Source organism: Anoplolepis gracilipes, unplaced genomic scaffold (genome assembly GCF_047496725.1).
Source record: "Anoplolepis gracilipes unplaced genomic scaffold, ASM4749672v1 Contig22, whole genome shotgun sequence".
NCBI classification, from domain to species: domain Eukaryota; kingdom Metazoa; phylum Arthropoda; class Insecta; order Hymenoptera; family Formicidae; genus Anoplolepis; species Anoplolepis gracilipes.
Genome location: NW_027328675.1, coordinates 420,797 through 438,893, shown reverse-complemented (window position 1 = coordinate 438,893; position 18,097 = coordinate 420,797). Strand labels below are relative to the sequence as shown.

Sequence of the window (18,097 nt, the reverse complement as noted above, 5' to 3'; positions counted from 1 at the left end):
TAATTACTAAAAATTAAATATAAACAGTTTTTTATTATATATATTATTTTGATGTTTAACATAAAAAAATTATAATATTTATGAAATTAAATGGCTTTACTTTAAACTTTATTGTAAGCATATTGATTGATGACAAAAGTTATCTGTATTGAAGAACGGAGAGAGATGCATAATTTTTTAAAAATAATGTAGATAATTCGATATAATAAAAGTTGGACATTTTAAAACGGTATTTGTTATGGTTTATCTCTTTTAGTTTAAAAGATAAAAGGGGGTGGCCACTTCTAGGTGGAACATCCTTATATGTATATACATATACCATATAATAGTATTTGAAAAGCTTTTGAAATAAATTACAAGAATATACAATAAAAGAGGGTAATATATAATTTAATACTTTGAATCAAACTCAATTTGTAAACATAGTAATTGATTACAAAAGTTATTTGTATTGAAGAGCAAAGGTATACTAAATTTTTTTTATATATTATGAAAATGTCGAGGGATGTTACGGCATTGCGATAATTTTCTATAATTCGTATATAGCGGTATTTCTGACGAGTACGTTAGTATACAATATTATCCTGTGAGAACGTACGGGCCTGATATTTTTTTGTGCCGACTACCGTGCTGACACATTCGAAAAGTTCGTATTTCACCTTTGTCTCCGTTACTGTATACATCAAATTATAATAAGAATAAAGTTACTTGTGTCATATCAAAATCAATTGTGATAACGCTCATTACAAAATTCAAAGGCAATTAAAACACATACATAATTTTGGTCCTTTGAGCCGGATTGACGATCGAAGAAGACGGTCTGAGATCAAAAAGAACAGATAATAAAAAGATATTATCTTTCTGAATATAACACTACACAATCTTGAACAAGTAAACATATTGTTGTTGTTATAGCCCCAGAAAAGGCTACAGATTTAATGAATATATATATATATATATATATATATATATATATATATATATATATATATACATATAATTATATTGATGCAGGAATGCATCGTGAGCGAAGCGATAATCGCGCGAACCGCTGATGCAGCGAGCCACGCGCGCCCGAGACCGAGCGCGAACACGAAACCGAAAAGGTGTCGCCGAATTGCTAAAAGTACAAGCGAGGAAATTCGACTTTGAACTTCCTCGCCTGCACTAAAACGCGAATTCAGCAACATAACCATATTTGGTCATGTTGCTAAGGGACCCCCTCCGAAAAACCATGCAGTTCGGAGGGAAGCTCAGCACCCGCCGCGATGAAGCGACGGACAATCGTTGATCAGATCTTAAAGAGGAATAATCGTCACGGACAGTTATTAAATAGAACGAGATACACGAATAACTAAGAGATATACGCGCGCCTGAGATAAATCGACGCGTATCAGACTACCTGTACGACAGAGTATATGAGAGATACCGCTCTCTCCCTTTAACCGACAATACACACGAGTGTAGATACGTACGCTGGGAGCAGTGATAAAATACCAAACCTTTGATTTCTTTTAAACTGCTATTTATCATAATAAAATGAAGGAAGTAAACAATTAAAAATAATATTAAAATAAAAGGTGGCCACTGCCCGTCGTATCCCCGGCCTTCCCTGAACGGATCCCGAAAAATCCTGTGCCCCCCTCCTGGAGGCACAACAATCTGTTGTGGTTTCGAGAAAGTTCTCACGTATACGTGGCAAGATTTATCTGCCTAATAAAAAAATCCGTTAAACGCTTATCACAAGATATAAAGATTTTCGATAAAATATCAATCTATTAACACTTTCGCTAATAACAATGTTCGAGACGCGAAATCTCACGCTCACGAAAAACGACAGAAGGGGGCATCACGCATTACATAAAATCATCGCGTCTAAAAATCAGCTTGTCAATCAATGGTGTTGTGTGAAATGGTGGATGTGTGCAAATGCAATGTGAAGCGTAAGCGAAATGACAGAACAGTCTTCTAAACCGGTGAAGAGTGCGTGGTTGACAAGTGATGGTGCAGCGAGTGCTGATGAGATGAGGTAAGTGAAAGGGAGTGGATGTACTGGGATGCGCGCGGCACACGACGTGATGCTAACGGGCATGGTGCGGAGGTGATGTGCCCGGCGCTTTTTCGGTTCCGGGGAGCAGCACAATTTTTTTCAACGGGCGAACAAGCTCTGAGGACGACGTGCGAATCATGACTACCCGGATTACGCCGTCACTTCCGGGATGCAGCTTGATGATCCTCGCGAGGGGCCATCGACTCGGCGGGCAGTTTTCGGATCGCAGCAGGCACAGAGCTCCGACATCCGGAGCGGGATGGTCCTTGAACCACTTCGGTCGAGGGGTAAGCTCATGCACGTACTCTCGGGATCACCTTTCCCAGAAGTGATGGCGCATTTGTTGCAGGAGCTTGCACCGTGTCAGTGGGCTCGAGGCGAGTCATTGGGTGCCGCTGGTCGTGCGACAGCATGGCGTGTCGGAGTCTGCCGCCCATCCTCAGGATTTCAGAGTCATCGAGATATGGGGGCGAATGCACTCCGATTCTGCACTGGGCGATTCTTGCTCAGGGCGGCGATCTCGGCTGCGTAGTGGCTTCTTTGAACTGTGCGGATCCACCGAGTTAGTGCGTCGTCCAGTTCCTCTGACTGAAGTGTGTGGAGAGTGATGTCCTTGCGTGTGGTGTAGGTGCGGGCCATTTCAGGCACCATGCGGTGACGCGTAGGAGTCGGTGCAGTGAAGAGAATCTGAGAAGAATTTCAGACTCCTCTTTATCGCCAGTGCTAGTGGTGTTTGCTGTTAAGGGGCGCTCTTCCGTTGCCGTGACGTCTGGTGGCGCTTCAGGTAGTGCAGCGGGCCACTGCGAGGTGCCTTTCAGCAGCCATGCGGGTCCCGTCCATCATAGCGGATGTTCGAGCAGATCTCCTGGATCAATGCTTCTTGATGCACAATCGGCCGGGTTCTCGCGTCTTGGAACATGTCGCCATTGAGTGTCGGGGAGTCGCTGTTGGATGTCCGACACCCGGTTTGCTACGTACGTCTTCCAGCGGGAGGAGTGCCCGCGAATCCAGTGGAGGATGACCTCGGAGTCCGACCATAGATGGACAGGCGCTGTAAATAGACTGAGAGTAGTTTGGATATGTTGAGTGAGGTTGGTTAGCAGGGTGGCGGCGCAGAGTTCTAGGCGTGGCAAGGACACTCGCTTTACGGGTGCCACCTTGCTTTTAGCGGCTAACAGATGGACGTCCGTGCGGCCTTGTCCCTCGGAGGTACACCACCGCTGAGTAGGCTCCTTCGGAGGCGTTGGCGAAGCCGTGCAGTTGTAGGCGTGTCCCTGGAATCCCACAGCCCAGCCAGCGGCGGATGTTCAGCTTCTGGAGTTGTGGGAGCCCAGCGAGGAATCGCTCCCACGATTGCGCGTTCGACGTTGAAAGCGGCGCATCCCAGCTCAGGTTTTGCAACCAGGCGGACTGGATCATAATTTTTGCTCTGGTTATTACTGGGGCGAGCCATCCCAGCGGAATAACCGGGCCGTCTCGGCCAGGACCCGTCGCTTCGTGTATGCCGTGATGTTGTGAGGTTGGATGTTGAACGCAAAGCTGTCCGTTACGGGGTGCCAGTCGAGGCCTAGCGTGGTGTGGCTCTTCATCTCCCACGAGTGCGGCGATTTTTGAAGTCTATGCTGCAGAGGAATGTCAGTGAGGATTTCGTCATGGTTAGCGGCCCATTTTCGAAGCGGGAACCCGCCCGCCGTGCAAAGCTATTGAAGCTCGCTCGTTAGGGCAATCGCTTCCTCGAGGCTATCGGCTCCGGTGACGATGTCGTCGACGTAGCAATCTTGTTGCAGCGCGACTGCTCCTCGAGGGAACTGAGCTCCTTCGTCTGCGGCCAATTGACGGAGCGTCCGGATGGCTAGAAAGGGTGCGCAGGTCAGCCCGTATGTATTACCGTGTTCAGGCGATACCCTTGTACCTGATGGGTTGTGTCGTGCCGCCAGAGGATCCGTTGGTAGTCACGATCGTCTGGATGCACGAGAATCTGCCGATACATTTTCTCAATGTCCGACACGAGAACGCATCGGTGCCAGCGCCAGCGCAGAAGTATGTCCGCAAGTGCAGGCAAGAGATTGGCTCCAATGTGCAGGTGCGCGTTCAACGACGCGTTGGATGGAACGCGTTGGGACCCGTTGAAGACTACCCTGAGCTTAGTTGAGGTGCTCGATTCCCGGAAAATTCCATAATGAGGTAAGTAACATCTGTTTTGATCTCGTGTAGTGGCGTTAGCTAACGTCATGTGTTGTAGGTCTTCATACTCCTTCATGACGGTCAGGAGGCGTTCAGTTGGCTTGCGGGTGCCGGCGAGGGGCACGGGAGGCTTGCGAAATGGCAGTCGCACGACGTAGCGACCGGAAGCGCAGCGTTGGTGGGATTTCATGAAGATGTCTTCGCACTGCTCCTCGTCAGGTGTGAGTGTCGCTGGCGCGGGTGCGTCACGTTCCTGTCCCCAGAAACGACGCACGAGGTCGGACAATTCGTGGTCGACGGCGCAGTGCGACGAGCTGCGTTGCTCCCCTGAGGTTGCGTTGCCGTACCCTCCTGAGAGGATCCACCCGAGAGAGGTCTTCTGAGCGATGGGGGCAAGTGGTCTTCCTCTGCGAAGGCCATCTTCTAGGATGTCGGAGCATATTTCGGCCCCCAAGAGCATGTCGACGGGGTCGTTAGCCATGTAGCGCGGGTCTGCTAACGGGAGCCCTTGGATGTGTGGCCAGCGCGAGAGGTTGCTAGTTGGAATCGTTGGCCCCTGGTATGCGGAGAGGCGCGGCAGCACGAAGGCTATGGCTGAGATCTGCGCTCCTGTCATCATGGAGAAGTTGAGGGTCACCTTCCCTCGTAAAGATCCTGACTGAGCTCCCCCGATCCCGAAGATGGATACGGAAGTGTGGAAGCGTTGGAGTCGAAGCCGCTACACTAGCGCTTCGGAGACGATGAAGATTTCGGATCCTTGGTCGATGAGGGCTCGAGCGGCATGCGAGTGTCCGTGGCGGTCAGCGACCAACACACGAGCGGTTGCTAGAAGGATCGCCTTGCAGTCCTTGCTTTCGTGGACTGCTGAGAGAGCGTTGACCTCGTTGTTCGACAATGCGGTGTAGGCGTTATGCAGCATGGTGTGGTGCCTGGCCCTGCACATGAGGCACGTTTTAGTTGATTGGCATTTGGCGATGAAGTGGTTTCCGAGGCAGTTGAAACAGAGCCGGTGGCTCTCGACCAAGGACTTTCTCTCATCTGCGGATTTTGCCTTGAAGTCCGAGCACTGCATCAAGGGATGCTTGCCCTTGCAGAGAGCGCACCGAGCGGGGTCAGACCCCGGTCTTGCGTGGTGCGCTTTAGCGGGACGCGGCGCCTCTCCAGAGGACTTCGCGATGTTCTTGGGCTTTGCGGCGCTAAGCGCCAACATGCGCTTCCAAATGAAGTCTATCAGGACTTCATGCGACGGTGGATCGGAGGACTCGCAGATGGATGACTCCCACTCGAGTCTTGTGCGCGGGTCGAAGAGCTCGACTACAAGATGGTTGAAAAGGTCCATCCCGTGCGCGTTGATGGGCCTCCCGATGCTCTCCTGAGCATTCATGGTCGCGGTTACCGCATTGAACACGCGACCAAGCTCTTCGGCGGTTTTGCTTTTCATCTTGTTGACGGCGGTGAATTTGGTGAAGCTGGCGCGGATTAATTCCCTCTTGTTTTCGAAGTGCTTGCTCAGGATCGCCTATGCGCGGTCGTAATTCTCTCCAGTGATAGCTAATGGTCGGATAAGCTGCTCGGCTGGCCTTTGGAGACAGGACCGAAGATAGTGAAATCGCTCGATGTTGGAGATCGCCTGATTGTTTCCGATGACCGAGAGGAAGAGTTCGCGGAAGGTCGGCTAATTCTCGTACGCGCCCGAGAAAGGTTGAAGCTTGATTCGCGGTAATGAGATCTTAGGTGCGTGATCCGCGGCGGCATCTCTCGCCTGCGAGGGAGGCGCAGCAGAAATTGCGAATTGCTGTGCGAACTCAGCGAACTTGCTACGCTGCAAAACGTACGCGTTCTCCGTTTTGTCAAAAAGGTCAGTTTTAACGTACTTACTTTCGGAATATTTATCCTTATAGGCGGCGCGGACGAGATCGTGCTGGTTCTCGAATTTGCTCCACTGTTGATCCAGCAGCTTCATGCGATTGCGCCGAGGGTGATATTGGCGGACCCCATCTTCTTCAAATTGTCTATGGCTCGACTAATGCGACCGTGGAGGTTGATCTGACTGCTCATCAGCGAGTTGAGATCCATGCTCATTATTAATGCACCTTTGTTTTTTCAGATATGGCTGACACTACACGTTCTTCACCCGGGGCGCCAAAAAAACACGAAGAGGACACTCGCGAACTGCGGTTGCCGGCTGAATCATCCGGCTCGAAGGATCAGAAAATGTTAAAGAGTGTCGCGGAAGGATAGATTGTTTGTATTTAGAGGGACAGTGCACTGGTGATATTTAGTTTTCTGTCTTTATTAAGCGGCTGTTTTAGCCCACAATTGACACAAACAAAAAAACACTCAAAAAAAGGGAGCGGTATTTACAAAAGTACAGTAAGAAATTGAGCGTCGAATTCTCAGCGGCTGCGGAATGCACTGCACTGTGTAGCGGCGGTCAGTGTAAAGCGAATGCGGCGTAAGCGAAGCGGCGGTGCATCAACGGCGACGAAGATGCACGTAGCGAGAGCGGCGATCGATGCTGCGAGAGCAAGGAAGCGAGATTTGTCGAAGCGAGCGGATTACTTGCGTTTTCCAAAAAAGGCTGTCGAAGAATTGAACAACGCGGTTTTATATCTGATTTGAATTTAGTTCGAGCTCGTCTCTCCTTTTTTATAGCGGTGCTGGTATCTTCCCCTGATTGGACGCTGGCGTGCGTTGCGAGAGTTTTTCTTGCGTACGAGCCGTTTGAATTGTAACCGCTGTACTTCTTGTTGTTGTGCTTTGATTGCTCAGGTGACGTCAAATCCGATAAAATTGTTTGTGACTTTGATTTTTCAAAACATGTTTACAAAAATTGTTTGTCTCATGCTATGGAGAGACTTTCCAGCGTGATTATGAGACACCCCAGCAATCGAATGCACAATGCTAATTAACTCGATTGATTGACAAACTGATTTTTAGACGCGATGATTTTATGTAATGCGTGATGCCCCCTTCTGTCGCTTTTTGTGAGCGTGAAATTTCGCGTCTCGAACAAACAACGAGCAGTATAACTTAAGCATAATGCCACTTATGCCGACGGAATCAAGCAGTCCATCGTCCGTAGCCAGGGGCGTCGTTAATTCCGATGTAGCAAGACTAAAATCTTTAAAACTGAAATGTTCGCAAATAAAAGGGCTATTAACAAGAGCGCGGAATTATATTAACAAAGTAGACATTCAAAATGTATCAATATTTGAGCTACGTCAGCGAATGCGCAGGTTTACGGAAACGTGGGAGCAATTCAGCACTGTTCAAATGGAAATAAAAGAAATAGAGGTGGACGAATTGGAAAAACATGAAGAGGAAAGACAAGAATTCGAGAATAGATATTTTTCAGTCACTTCATCATTAGAAGCCATGATAGAGAGCAAGACAACCGAGAATAATACTGTAGCAACGAGTAACGGACGGACGGATAGATATTGAACGCCGACAAATCAGATAAGTAACGCTTCAAATGATCATTTAAGATATCCTAGAATTAATTTACTAGTATTTTTGGGAGTTATCGAGGAATGGATTCAGTTTCACAACATGTTCATCAGCATGATCGACAATAATACTTCACTCCCGACAATTCAAAAAATGCAATATTTGATATCTTCTTTAAAAAGTGAAGCCAGAGATATCATCAATTCATTGGACGCATCGAAAGAAAATTACGCAGAAGTTTGGACATTATTAAAAGAAAGATACGACGATTCAAGATTAATAATTCAAAAACATGTTAAGGCTTTATTTAAATTGCCAGTTCTAGGCAAACAGGATCATGTGGCGTTACGATAATTAATCAACGGAGCATTAAAGCATCTGAGAACTCTGAAGGCCTTGAAGAGGCCTACGGATCAGTGGGACGACCTTATCATATATTTGGTCTCTTCGCGGCTCGATCACAAGACAAACGAAGCATGAGAAATATATATTTATAACGAGTGAATGTGCGAGGGCATTGGGCCTCAAGCAGCATTCAACTAATAATAGCAGTTAGCGGACTGGGCGCACTTTCAACCCAGGCTCATGATTACGTGCAAATAACATTACTGTCAAGAATCCACGACTTTGAAGCTAAACTCGATTGTTTGGTAATTGATAGGATTACTCAGCAAGGTCCGATCAACGGAGTCAGCGTGAGAGATTTGCAGATTCCACGGGGCGTGCAGTTGGCTGATTCAGACATGTGCGAGGCCGACGGCGTGGATATATTGCTCGGCGTTGAGATATTTTTCGAACTGATGTGCATCGGCAGAATCAAAATTTCGAAAAATCAGCCTACATAGCAGAAGACCGTCCTTGGATGGATCGTTTCGGGCAATTGTGTGACGACCGATCAAGCGGATCGCAGTACGACGTGCTATCTGGTCACTAATGAACAGCTTAATGCAAGCATTACTCAGTTTTGGCAGGTAGAGCATGATGAACATCAAATTACAAGATCGCCGGAAAAGCGCTACTGCGAGAAACACTTCGTGGAGACATATGAGCGTAATTTGGAGGGTCGTTTTATCATATCGTTGCCAGTCAAGAGTGACCTTTTGAAGAAACTAGAAAATACGAGAGAGATCGCCATTCAACGCTTTAAAAATTTGGAAAGAAAGCTATAAAGAAAACCAGAAATCAAAGGCAAGTATGCTAAGTTTATCCACGAGTATTTGAGATTGCAGCACATGAGAGAGATCAAAACGAACAATGCTGCATGGAACTCTAAGCCTCAGTATTATATGCCACATCATTGCGTGACGAAAGATTCCAGCAGGACTACCAAATTGAGGGTAGCATTTAACGCATCTAACAGAGGTAACAATGGAATATCATTAAACGACGCGTTGATGGTTGGCCTAGTGTTACAACAAGATTTATTTTCGATATTGGTGAGATTCAGGAAGTTCAAATACGCATTAAGAGCAGACATTGCGAAGAAGTATAGACAGATATTGGTGCGTCATGATCAGACTCCGCTTCAACGAATCGTTTGGCGCGACAACCCGGATGAAGAACTCAAGACGTACGAGTTGCTCACGTTAACATATGGAACGGCTCCAGCATCATTTTTGGCTACTAAAGTGATGGAACAACTAGTGGTATTGGAGGAAGAGCAGTTCTCTATAGGCGCTATGGTAACGCGCAGAGACTTCTACATCGACGATTTATTAACTGGATCTAATTCATTCGAAGAGGCATTAATAATTCGCGATCAAACTACATCATTGCTGTCAAAAGGTGGATTTTTACGTGAATGGGCATCTAATAATATTAATTTGTTGCAGGATCTACCAAAAGAATCTATAAGTAGCACGTTGAGAGAATTGGACAGAAACGATTTCTCAAAAGCGCTTGGAATTAAATGGAATCATATAACTGATAAGTTCCATTATTCTATTAAAATGGAGGCCCACGCATCACACACCAAGAGATCCATTATGTCAAATATAGCATAAATATTTGACCCGCTTGGATTGTTGGCACCGGTTATTTTAAATGTTAAACTCTTGATACAAGACTTGTGAAAGATTCAAGTAGGCTGGGACGACAGGCTGCCGATGGATATTACTAATAAGTGACTCAAAAACACGATGGAGATGAGTAAACTGGATGGATTCGATATGCAGCGTAGAATCGGCACGGATGAGCCAGACGCGGAGGTTCAATTGCATGGATTTTGTGACGCCAGCGAGCGGCGCTTGCATCTTCATAAGAACGGACGACAACAGAGAAGACATACGAATCGGCTTAGTCTGTTCGAAATCGAGAGTAGCTCCGCTCAAAGTATTATCAATGCCAAGACTCGAGTTGTGTGGAGCTCTACTATTAGCGTGACTCATGTATAAGTTAAAAATTTCTCTGGATATGAAGATCAACAAAATATATTATTGGACTGATTCATCCTTCATTGGATCAAGGCGGCTAACAAAAAACTCCCGGTGTTTGTTGCGCATAGATTAGGAGAAATTCAAGAGCTCACATCAATGGAAGATTGGAAGCATGTGAACTCAGAGGAGAATGCGGCAGACATTCTATCAAGAGGATGCGACCCCAAAGATTTGCGCGATTCAACATTGTGGTGGAATGGCCCGTCGTGGTTACGGAACGACAGTTTTCTAAATCACGATTGTGAGCCCGAGACGCTAGAAGATTTGAAGGATGACGAGGAGTCTCAATGTATTGCTCTCATTGTTGTAAAAAATGTAAACGAGATAATAACCAAATTTTCAGAAATTACTTCGAGTGATTGCAATATGCAAAAAATTTGCACAGCTCTGCAAAGGTCAAGGGAAGTTCAAAAATTCGCGGACGCTGTCGGCAGAAGAGTTAGAGCACAAGAGTTGGAGTCCGTGGCTGGACGAATTTGGATTGATTCGCGTGGGGGCAGACTGAGAAATGCAGAAGTGCAATATACGGTCAAACACCCATGGATTTTGCCATCTCACTCAAAGCTAACGGAGTTAATAATCGAGTACGAGCACAGGAGAAATTTTTATTCCGGAGCAGACGCTACCTTGGCTACAGTACGGCAATTATATTGGCCGATCAAGACCCGCAGCACAGTTCGTAGATTGTTGCGTGGTTGTATTATTTGTTTTAGGTCACGACCAAGGTTATCACAACAAGTGATGAGAGATCTGCCCGACAACAGAGTGATACCGGCTCGACCATTTAGCAAGGTGGGCGTGGATTTTTGTGGACCGATCTACATACGAGAAAGCGGACGAAGAAACATTAAGCGCACGAAAGCATATATCGCGGTATTTATATGTATGATTGTTAAAGCCGTACATTTAGAAGTGGTTTCCGATATGACCACTGATATTTTTATCGGGGTTTTCAAGCGTTTCATTAGCCGTAGAGGTAAACCGTCAGATGTGTTCTCCGACAACGGTACGAATTTTGTAGGCGCGAATCGCGAATTAGAACTTAAGAAATTTTTCTCCTCAGAGATAGATAAGAATAAAATTATCGATAATATAGCGTTAGAAGGCATTAAATGACATTTTATACCCGCGCGTACTCCGCACTTCGACAGATTGTGGGAGTCAGCCGTGAAATCTTTTAAAACACACTTTTTTAAAGTAGCGACAGAAGCATCAATGACATTAAAAGAAACGATTACTTTAGTGACTCAAATAGAAGCGATTTTGAATTCGAGACCGTTAACAACATTATCGTCCGATCCGAATGACTTTAATTGTTTGTCGCCAAGACATTTTCTGATAGGAAATAGTATGACTGCATTCCCTGAGCCTAATTTAGAACATATAAAAGTTAATAGATTATCGCGATGGCAAACGATCGAGCGAATGAGACAACATTTTTGGAAGCGTTGGGCTTTAGAATATTTGTCAAAACTCCAAGCGCGGACTAAATGGATGTCTGACAGCTGACCATCGATTAAAGTTGGTCCCTTAATAATTTGTAAAGAGAAAGGCTTACCACCGTTAAAATGGACTTTAGGCAGAGTGCAGGAAATCTGCCCAGGGAAGGACAATAAGGCTAGAGTTGTAGTTATTCGGACTGCAACAAGAGTTTATAAAAGATCTGCTGCTAAGATTTGCATTTTACCGACAGAAACTTGAAATGTTAGATTAATTTATTTAAATGATTTATTTATGATTCATGGTTCAATTTAGTAAGTAAAATGAAACATTTATCTATGCGTTTATATAAGTGATAGTTGACAGTTTGTTAAGGCGCGCGGTATGTTACGGTACTGCGATAATTTTCTATAATTCGTATATAGCGGTATTTCTGACAAGTATGTTAATATACAATATTATCCTGTGAAAACGTACGGGCCTGATATTTTTTTAGTATCGACTACCGTGCTAACACATTCGAAAAGTTCGCATTTCACCTTTGTCTCCGTTACTGTATACATCAAATTATAATGAGAATAAAGTTATTTGTGTCATATCAAAATCAATTGTGATAATGCTCATTACAAGATTCAAAGGCAATTAAAACACATACAAAGGAGGTAATCATTTTTTGCAAATTTCCAATCGTTGTCATTATATATCTTTATAACTAAGCCTTAAATTAAAATTTTATTAAACTAAACTCTACCTGAAATTAACTGAAGAATATAATAAATTTGTTAATCTTTTAAGGGGTTAGACCACCTTGGAGCCTCAAATTTTAAAGCATTTTTAAGAATTTTTTTAAAGAAAACTATACTGTACAAGGAAAAATTCTTTTTTGGTGTTTATTATGAGTATATTGAAGAATATAAAAAATATTTTTTAAAGTATTTAATATAAAAATTAAGCGCGTGATGGCTATCTTTTTGTACGTGGTTTTGATTGACATGCAAAACGGCGGACACGATTATTCAGCACTGGTTAGTCGTAGAACAAAAAAACAAAAATATTTATTTGCTACATATTCAAAACTAGGGATGTACGTAGCCATTTTGAAAAACAAAGTCATTTTTAATTTCAAAAATTTGAATGAAATAAAGCGATAGCGACAAGAATTTTTAAGATATCGCAAAAATCCTACATACAGTCCTAGATAATGTTGAAATAAAGATCTGCGTAAAAATTCAAGTCGATCGGATAAAAATTAGCGAAGTTATGCTGCCCGCCGTTTTGAAAAATGCTGTTTCGACAAAAACGCGTAAAGTTTTTCGTAACGATTTTTGACGCTGAGCGTCGTTTTTGGCCCTTTGGCGTCTGTTCGTTCTATAACTGACCTCGTGTATAAAATAACGGTTAAAATTTTGGCAGCCATGTACAGGTACAAAAAAAAATTCATAAGAATAAGTGTCCTTTTGCAGGTAATAGGCTCTTTTGATAATCCGCTTACACGACGTAGCGCAACACGGTGACGCGCTTCACTATACTCACTCGAAACATCATTTTCTTTTGCGATTTCGAAGTCCGATCTAATATATATCATTTTTAAGACTATAAGGAATATTTTAAGCAAAAAAAATCGATTTTTTGAAAGTGTCAAGGTGGTCTAACCCCTTAACTTCAAATTGTTTAGTTTGTGAAAAACCCTCTTTTTTTAATCGCTTATAAGTTGAAAATTGTTGATGTCTCGATATTTTCACTGAGAAAAAATTATTTTGAAATTGACCAGAAAATCTATCCTTAAGTATTGGTTTGTTAGTTACCAGACACCTTCTATATATACATATATATTTACATATATAGGGTGTCCCAGAACAACCTTCCGTCCGTAAAATGACGTATTTCTGACACAATTCTAAGACAATTTTTCTTTTACCAAAATTTGATTTGAAGCGTAGGTTTTGTGTTATAAGCAAAAATAGTTAGCAAATCACGCGTCGAGTATAGAAAGCAGGCAGGAGCGGCGCGGCGCACCGCGAGCGCGGGCGCAGCTCACCGTCCGACGGGTGATTACCGCCGCATGAGTCGCTAACTATTTTATCTTATAGCATAAAATTATGCTTTAAATAAAATTTTGGTAAAGAAGAAAATGTCTTATAATTACGTCAGGAATACTACTCTAGTAAAGCGACTTAAATGGAATAGAAAAGTCCTGTACAATTTTACGATTTTCGGAGTAATTATTGAGAAATTAATTTACAAAGATCGGCAAATCCGGCGCGAGTATCAGGCCGCTGCAAAAAAGATGGCGAGAAAGACGGCCCTAAGGACGGTCGCTAAGCACGCGCGGCGTAAATAGGCGCCATTGCCTCGCGGATGCCCAAGGGCATAGACGAGAAGCATTGATAAGAACAATAGATTAACGATTATAATTTAGCGACCGGCCTAGCGGTGGGCTGTCTTTCTTGCCATCTCTTTGTGGTAGGCCGTCCTTCTCGCCATCTTTTTTGCAGCGGGCTGATACTCGCGCCGGATTTGTCGATCTTTGTAAATTAATTTCTCAATAATTATTCTGAAAATCGCAAAATGGCACAGGACTTTTCTATTCCATTTAACCCGCTCTACCTGCACTCAAGAGGTGATACGGTCATTTTGAGACACCCTATGTATATATATATATAGGGTGATTCACGTAACGGTCGTCACAATTTTTGGGACATTTTCGCCAGTTTAAAAAAAAGTTTATACAGTGAAACTTAATCTGCTTTACGCAAGCTATAACATGCAATAAAAAATTTATAAAAAAATTTTTTTTTTATAAACAAATTAATGTCATTTTGAATTTTTTAAATGGAACCATCATATTTTTTTACATAAATTAATTCCTCACAATATTCTGCATAAAAAATTATAAGGATAGGATGGTCAAAAAGTGAATAGTTTACGAGATATTTTATATTTTAATGTTATAAAGGTGGTTCTCGTAACGATCGCCACGATTTTTAGAGCATTTACAATAATCTGACAAAAAATGTCATTAATCAGAAATTTACCAATTTGTAATCGTCAACAAATTTAACAATAATTTAATTATTGCATACAATTTACTGCATGTTACATTTTAATTCAAAATTAACAATTTTTAAACTACAGCGTAATTCTTCGCTATCAAGAAAGTTCGCTAAAAACGTAAATAATAAATAAAAATAATAACAAACTAATTAAAGTAAATGTTCAAAATGCATTCCACCTTCCGCAACACAAAGTTCCGCTCTTTTCAATAAATTATTATGCGTAGCATCAATTAAACTGGAACGTTTAACGTTTCTGCACGCTCTTATTATGCGCTCTCGAAGATCATCGATACTATTAATCGCTATTTCATTGTATACGACTGACTTTAAGTATCTCCATAAGTAAAAATCTAGTGGAGATAAATCCAGTGAACGAGCAGGCCAGCCACATGGACCATATGTACTAATCAACTGATCTCCGTACATAGTATTCAGATAATTTCGAACTATTACTGCGTTATGTGCTGGACATCTGTCTTGTTGAAAATACATGCTTCTTCGTGTATCATAAGGAACGTCTTCCATAAGGGGCAGATAATATTACAAAAAATGAAGATATCTATCTGACGTTAAGTTTTCCTCATAAAGATACGGTCCAATTAAATAACCGTTCAAAATGCCACACCAAACATTAATACTTATTTTGTTTTGAAAATTATGCACACGAGTCCAATGCGGATTCTCCGTTGTCCAAAAATGTTGATTATGACGGTTTACAATACCATTATTTGTAAATTTTGATTCATCTGTTCACATTATTTTATTCAAAACTTCATGGTCTTCTTCATATGTAGCGATTAGCCATGCGATGAATTGTAGGCATCGAGGATCATCAGTTAAGCGTAAGTGTTGTACCAATGTCATTTTGAATGGGTGATACTTATTCTTCTTTGCAATTCTGATTACACTTGCTTGTGATATATCCATTTCTGCAGCGACTACTCAAGTAGAAGTATGCGGATTAACTTTAAAATTGGCCAGTGCTAACATGGCGTTGTTATCATTAGTAACTGGCCTAGTACGATTGACACGTTTTACACATGGAAACGTGCCATATAAACGTAAAGAACGCTTAACATTATAAAACATTTTGCAGAAGGATGAGCTCTATCTGAATATCGTTCTCTGTACAAAGCCACTGCATTGCGTGCATTTTTTCTACACTCGCCAAATACTAGTAACATCTACTTTTTCCGTATTACAATAGTAAGTCATTATATCAAGTTTTAGACACAATAATATCTCAATTTAGCTTTACTTACAACTTAGTCAACAACTAAAAATTTCCTGGTTAGAAAAATAGCTAAGCTACATGGTAACATAAGGACAAAGTCGAGTCTGTTTACTATTTACGTTTTTAGCGAACTTTCTTGATAGCGAAGAATTACGCTTAGAAGCTTTAAAATTGTTAATTTTGAATTGAAATGTAACATACAATAAATTGTATGCAATAATTAAATTATTGTTAAATTTGTTGATGATTACAAATTGGTAAATTTCTGATTAATGACATTTTTTTGTCAAATTATTGTAAATGCTCTAAAAACCGTGGCGATCGTTATGAGAACCACCTTTATAATATTAAAATATAAAATATCTCGTAAACTATTCACTTTTTGACCATCCTATTCTTATAATTTTTTTATGCAGAATATTGTGAGGAATCAATTTATGTAAAAAAAGATATGATGGTTCCATTTAAAAAATTCAAAATAACATTAATTTGTTTATAAAAAAAAATTTTTTTACGAATTTTTTTATTGCATGTTGTAGCTTGCGTAAAGCAGATTAAGTTTCACTGTATAAATTTTTTTTTAAACTGGCGAAAATGTCCCAAAAATCGTGGTGACCGTTACGTGAATCACCCTGTATATATATGTATTAACGTATTATCGGAAAATATGCGTAAATTTAAACATTTCGGGGTAATCGGTAGCGAGTATCGCGATACGTCCGTTGGCTGAAGGCAGCGGTATTTATCAGTCTTTAGAAAACGCATTCCGCGAGATTCATGCGTACGCTCTGCAATCGTACGTATCGGGTGATTACGTGGAGTTATCGTTTGATTCGCCAAACTTGACTCATGGGCCTGCGGGGTTATCGTTTCGTCTGGTACGTGACTTTACACACGAGAATATTTGGCGTCTCGTGAGTTCGGTAGCGCAGAGTGCGGGTGGACTCGATATCGCACAAAATTTTAATATAAGAGTTTTTAACGTCACGGTTCCCTCGGGTCGCGGGCGTATCAAATTAACACGCGACGATATCACGAAGCGCTCGATATTATTAATCAAAAATACAGATAATTTATGTTTTCCGCGTAGTAGCTCAGATTCATTGTGAGCGCGGGAAATTACGTACGCGAGATGGAATGCGATAAGATACCAGCATTCCTCGTTACAACGCAATTTAGCGTTACAGCTGACGAGCAACGTCGGTGTCGTGATTCCTGAAGAGGGTTGCGGGCTTCAAGAAATCGAGCGCTTCCAACGGTATTGGTGGTAATATCGCGATCGTAGTTTACAATTTTAGTACTTTCGGTCGCAGGGTGAAACTGCTGTACGACGAAATCTCGATGCTCGCTACTCTCGGGCACGAATACAAAACTCGTTTAAATATCATGTATTATGAGAATTCGTGTCATTATAATCCGATATTAAATTTAAAAGCCGCTGCCGGTTCTCGTGATTATTGCGCGGCGTGTAATACGACTTCTCGAAACGAAAAAAGTGCTCACCGATATTCACATAAATGTCCGTGTTGTTTCGCCATGCCCGCGTGCGATAAGCCCGACGCGGAAATCGTAAAGTGCGAGACGTGCAACAGAACGTTTTACGATACTTTGTGTTTCGATCGACATCTGCTTAAAAAATCTTACAACGCAAAGTCGAGTATTTGCAGCATTGTACATTTTTGCGATAAATGCGGGCGTGTTGTTTATACAAATTCAAAACACCAATGCGAGGTTTTTTATTGCAAATTATGTATGTCGCAGCAGTCGCAAAATCATTTTTGTCATATGCAACCTCTTCGTCGCGTTAATGATTTTTCTACCGAAGTAACCTCGTCATTGTCGTCAGCGTTGGTTACGACGACCGCGGTAAGGCCGAGATCTTATCAAATGAAAGAAAAGATACGCTGCGCAAATTTGATAACGCGAACCAGAACGAGCGCAGCCGCGAAAAGGGTCATATAGCGTTTGTTTTTTACGATTTGAAACGCGACAAGACGAGACATTAGAGGGCACAATATCCGTGAAAAAGCACATTCCGACATTATGTATCGCGCAACAAATTTGCGAGGCGTGTGTGCAAGAAAACGACATGTCCGTGTGGTGTCCTTGGTGCGGTACGTGGGAGTTTATATTTCAGCATGAACCGGTTAAACAATTTGTTGATTTTGTCACGCGCCTTTTAGTTAATTTCAAGCAAATTATTTGCATAGCACATAATGCGAAAGCGTTCGACGCGCAATTTATT

At 42.3% G+C, this 18,097-nt stretch overlaps 4 protein-coding genes across 4 annotated transcripts; 2 read left to right on the top strand and 2 right to left on the bottom strand.

Annotated features, from left to right (window-relative positions):
- Positions 1-3,767: 3,767 nt before the first annotated feature.
- On the bottom strand, positions 3,768-4,850 carry LOC140675957 (uncharacterized). Its single transcript, XM_072910549.1, has 2 exons — positions 3,963-4,850; positions 3,768-3,902 (listed from the first exon to the last, which is right to left on the bottom strand). The coding sequence occupies exons 1-2, from the start codon at positions 4,848-4,850 to the stop codon at positions 3,768-3,770; spliced, it is 1,023 nt and encodes a 340-aa protein (XP_072766650.1).
- Positions 4,851-4,952: 102 nt separating this feature from the next.
- Positions 4,953-5,675, bottom strand: LOC140675956 (uncharacterized). Its single transcript, XM_072910548.1, has one exon. The coding sequence runs from the start codon at positions 5,673-5,675 to the stop codon at positions 4,953-4,955; it is 723 nt and encodes a 240-aa protein (XP_072766649.1).
- A 3,244-nt stretch (positions 5,676-8,919) lies between these two features.
- LOC140675955 (uncharacterized) lies at positions 8,920-9,690 on the top strand. The gene has a single exon (XM_072910546.1). It carries the CDS (start codon positions 8,920-8,922, stop codon positions 9,688-9,690), a length of 771 nt encoding a protein of 256 aa, XP_072766647.1.
- Positions 9,691-9,825: 135 nt separating this feature from the next.
- Positions 9,826-11,238, top strand: LOC140675954 (uncharacterized). The gene is made up of 4 exons (XM_072910545.1): positions 9,826-10,074; positions 10,153-10,411; positions 10,508-10,763; positions 10,836-11,238. Exons 1-4 carry the CDS (start codon positions 9,826-9,828, stop codon positions 11,236-11,238), a joined length of 1,167 nt encoding a protein of 388 aa, XP_072766646.1.
- Positions 11,239-18,097: the final 6,859 nt, after the last annotated feature.

Bases quoted from the DNA above. Each gene is read 5' to 3' on its own strand.
- LOC140675957 (XM_072910549.1), bottom strand. From the start codon at position 4,850: ATGACAGGAGCGCAGATCTCAGCCATAGCCTTCGTGCTGCCGCGCCTC. The intron at 3,903-3,962 runs GTACAAGGGTAT...CACCCTTTCTAG, and splicing joins GGCACGACACAACCCATCAG to CCATCCGGACGCTCCGTCAA.
- LOC140675956 (XM_072910548.1), bottom strand. From the start codon at position 5,675: ATGAAAAGCAAAACCGCCGAAGAGCTTGGTCGCGTGTTCAATGCGGTA.
- LOC140675955 (XM_072910546.1), top strand. From the start codon at position 8,920: ATGAGAGAGATCAAAACGAACAATGCTGCATGGAACTCTAAGCCTCAG.
- LOC140675954 (XM_072910545.1), top strand. From the start codon at position 9,826: ATGGAGATGAGTAAACTGGATGGATTCGATATGCAGCGTAGAATCGGC. The intron at 10,075-10,152 runs GTATAAGTTAAA...CATTGGATCAAG, and splicing joins CTACTATTAGCGTGACTCAT to GCGGCTAACAAAAAACTCCC. The intron at 10,764-10,835 runs GCAATTATATTG...TATTTGTTTTAG, and splicing joins GCTACCTTGGCTACAGTACG to GTCACGACCAAGGTTATCAC.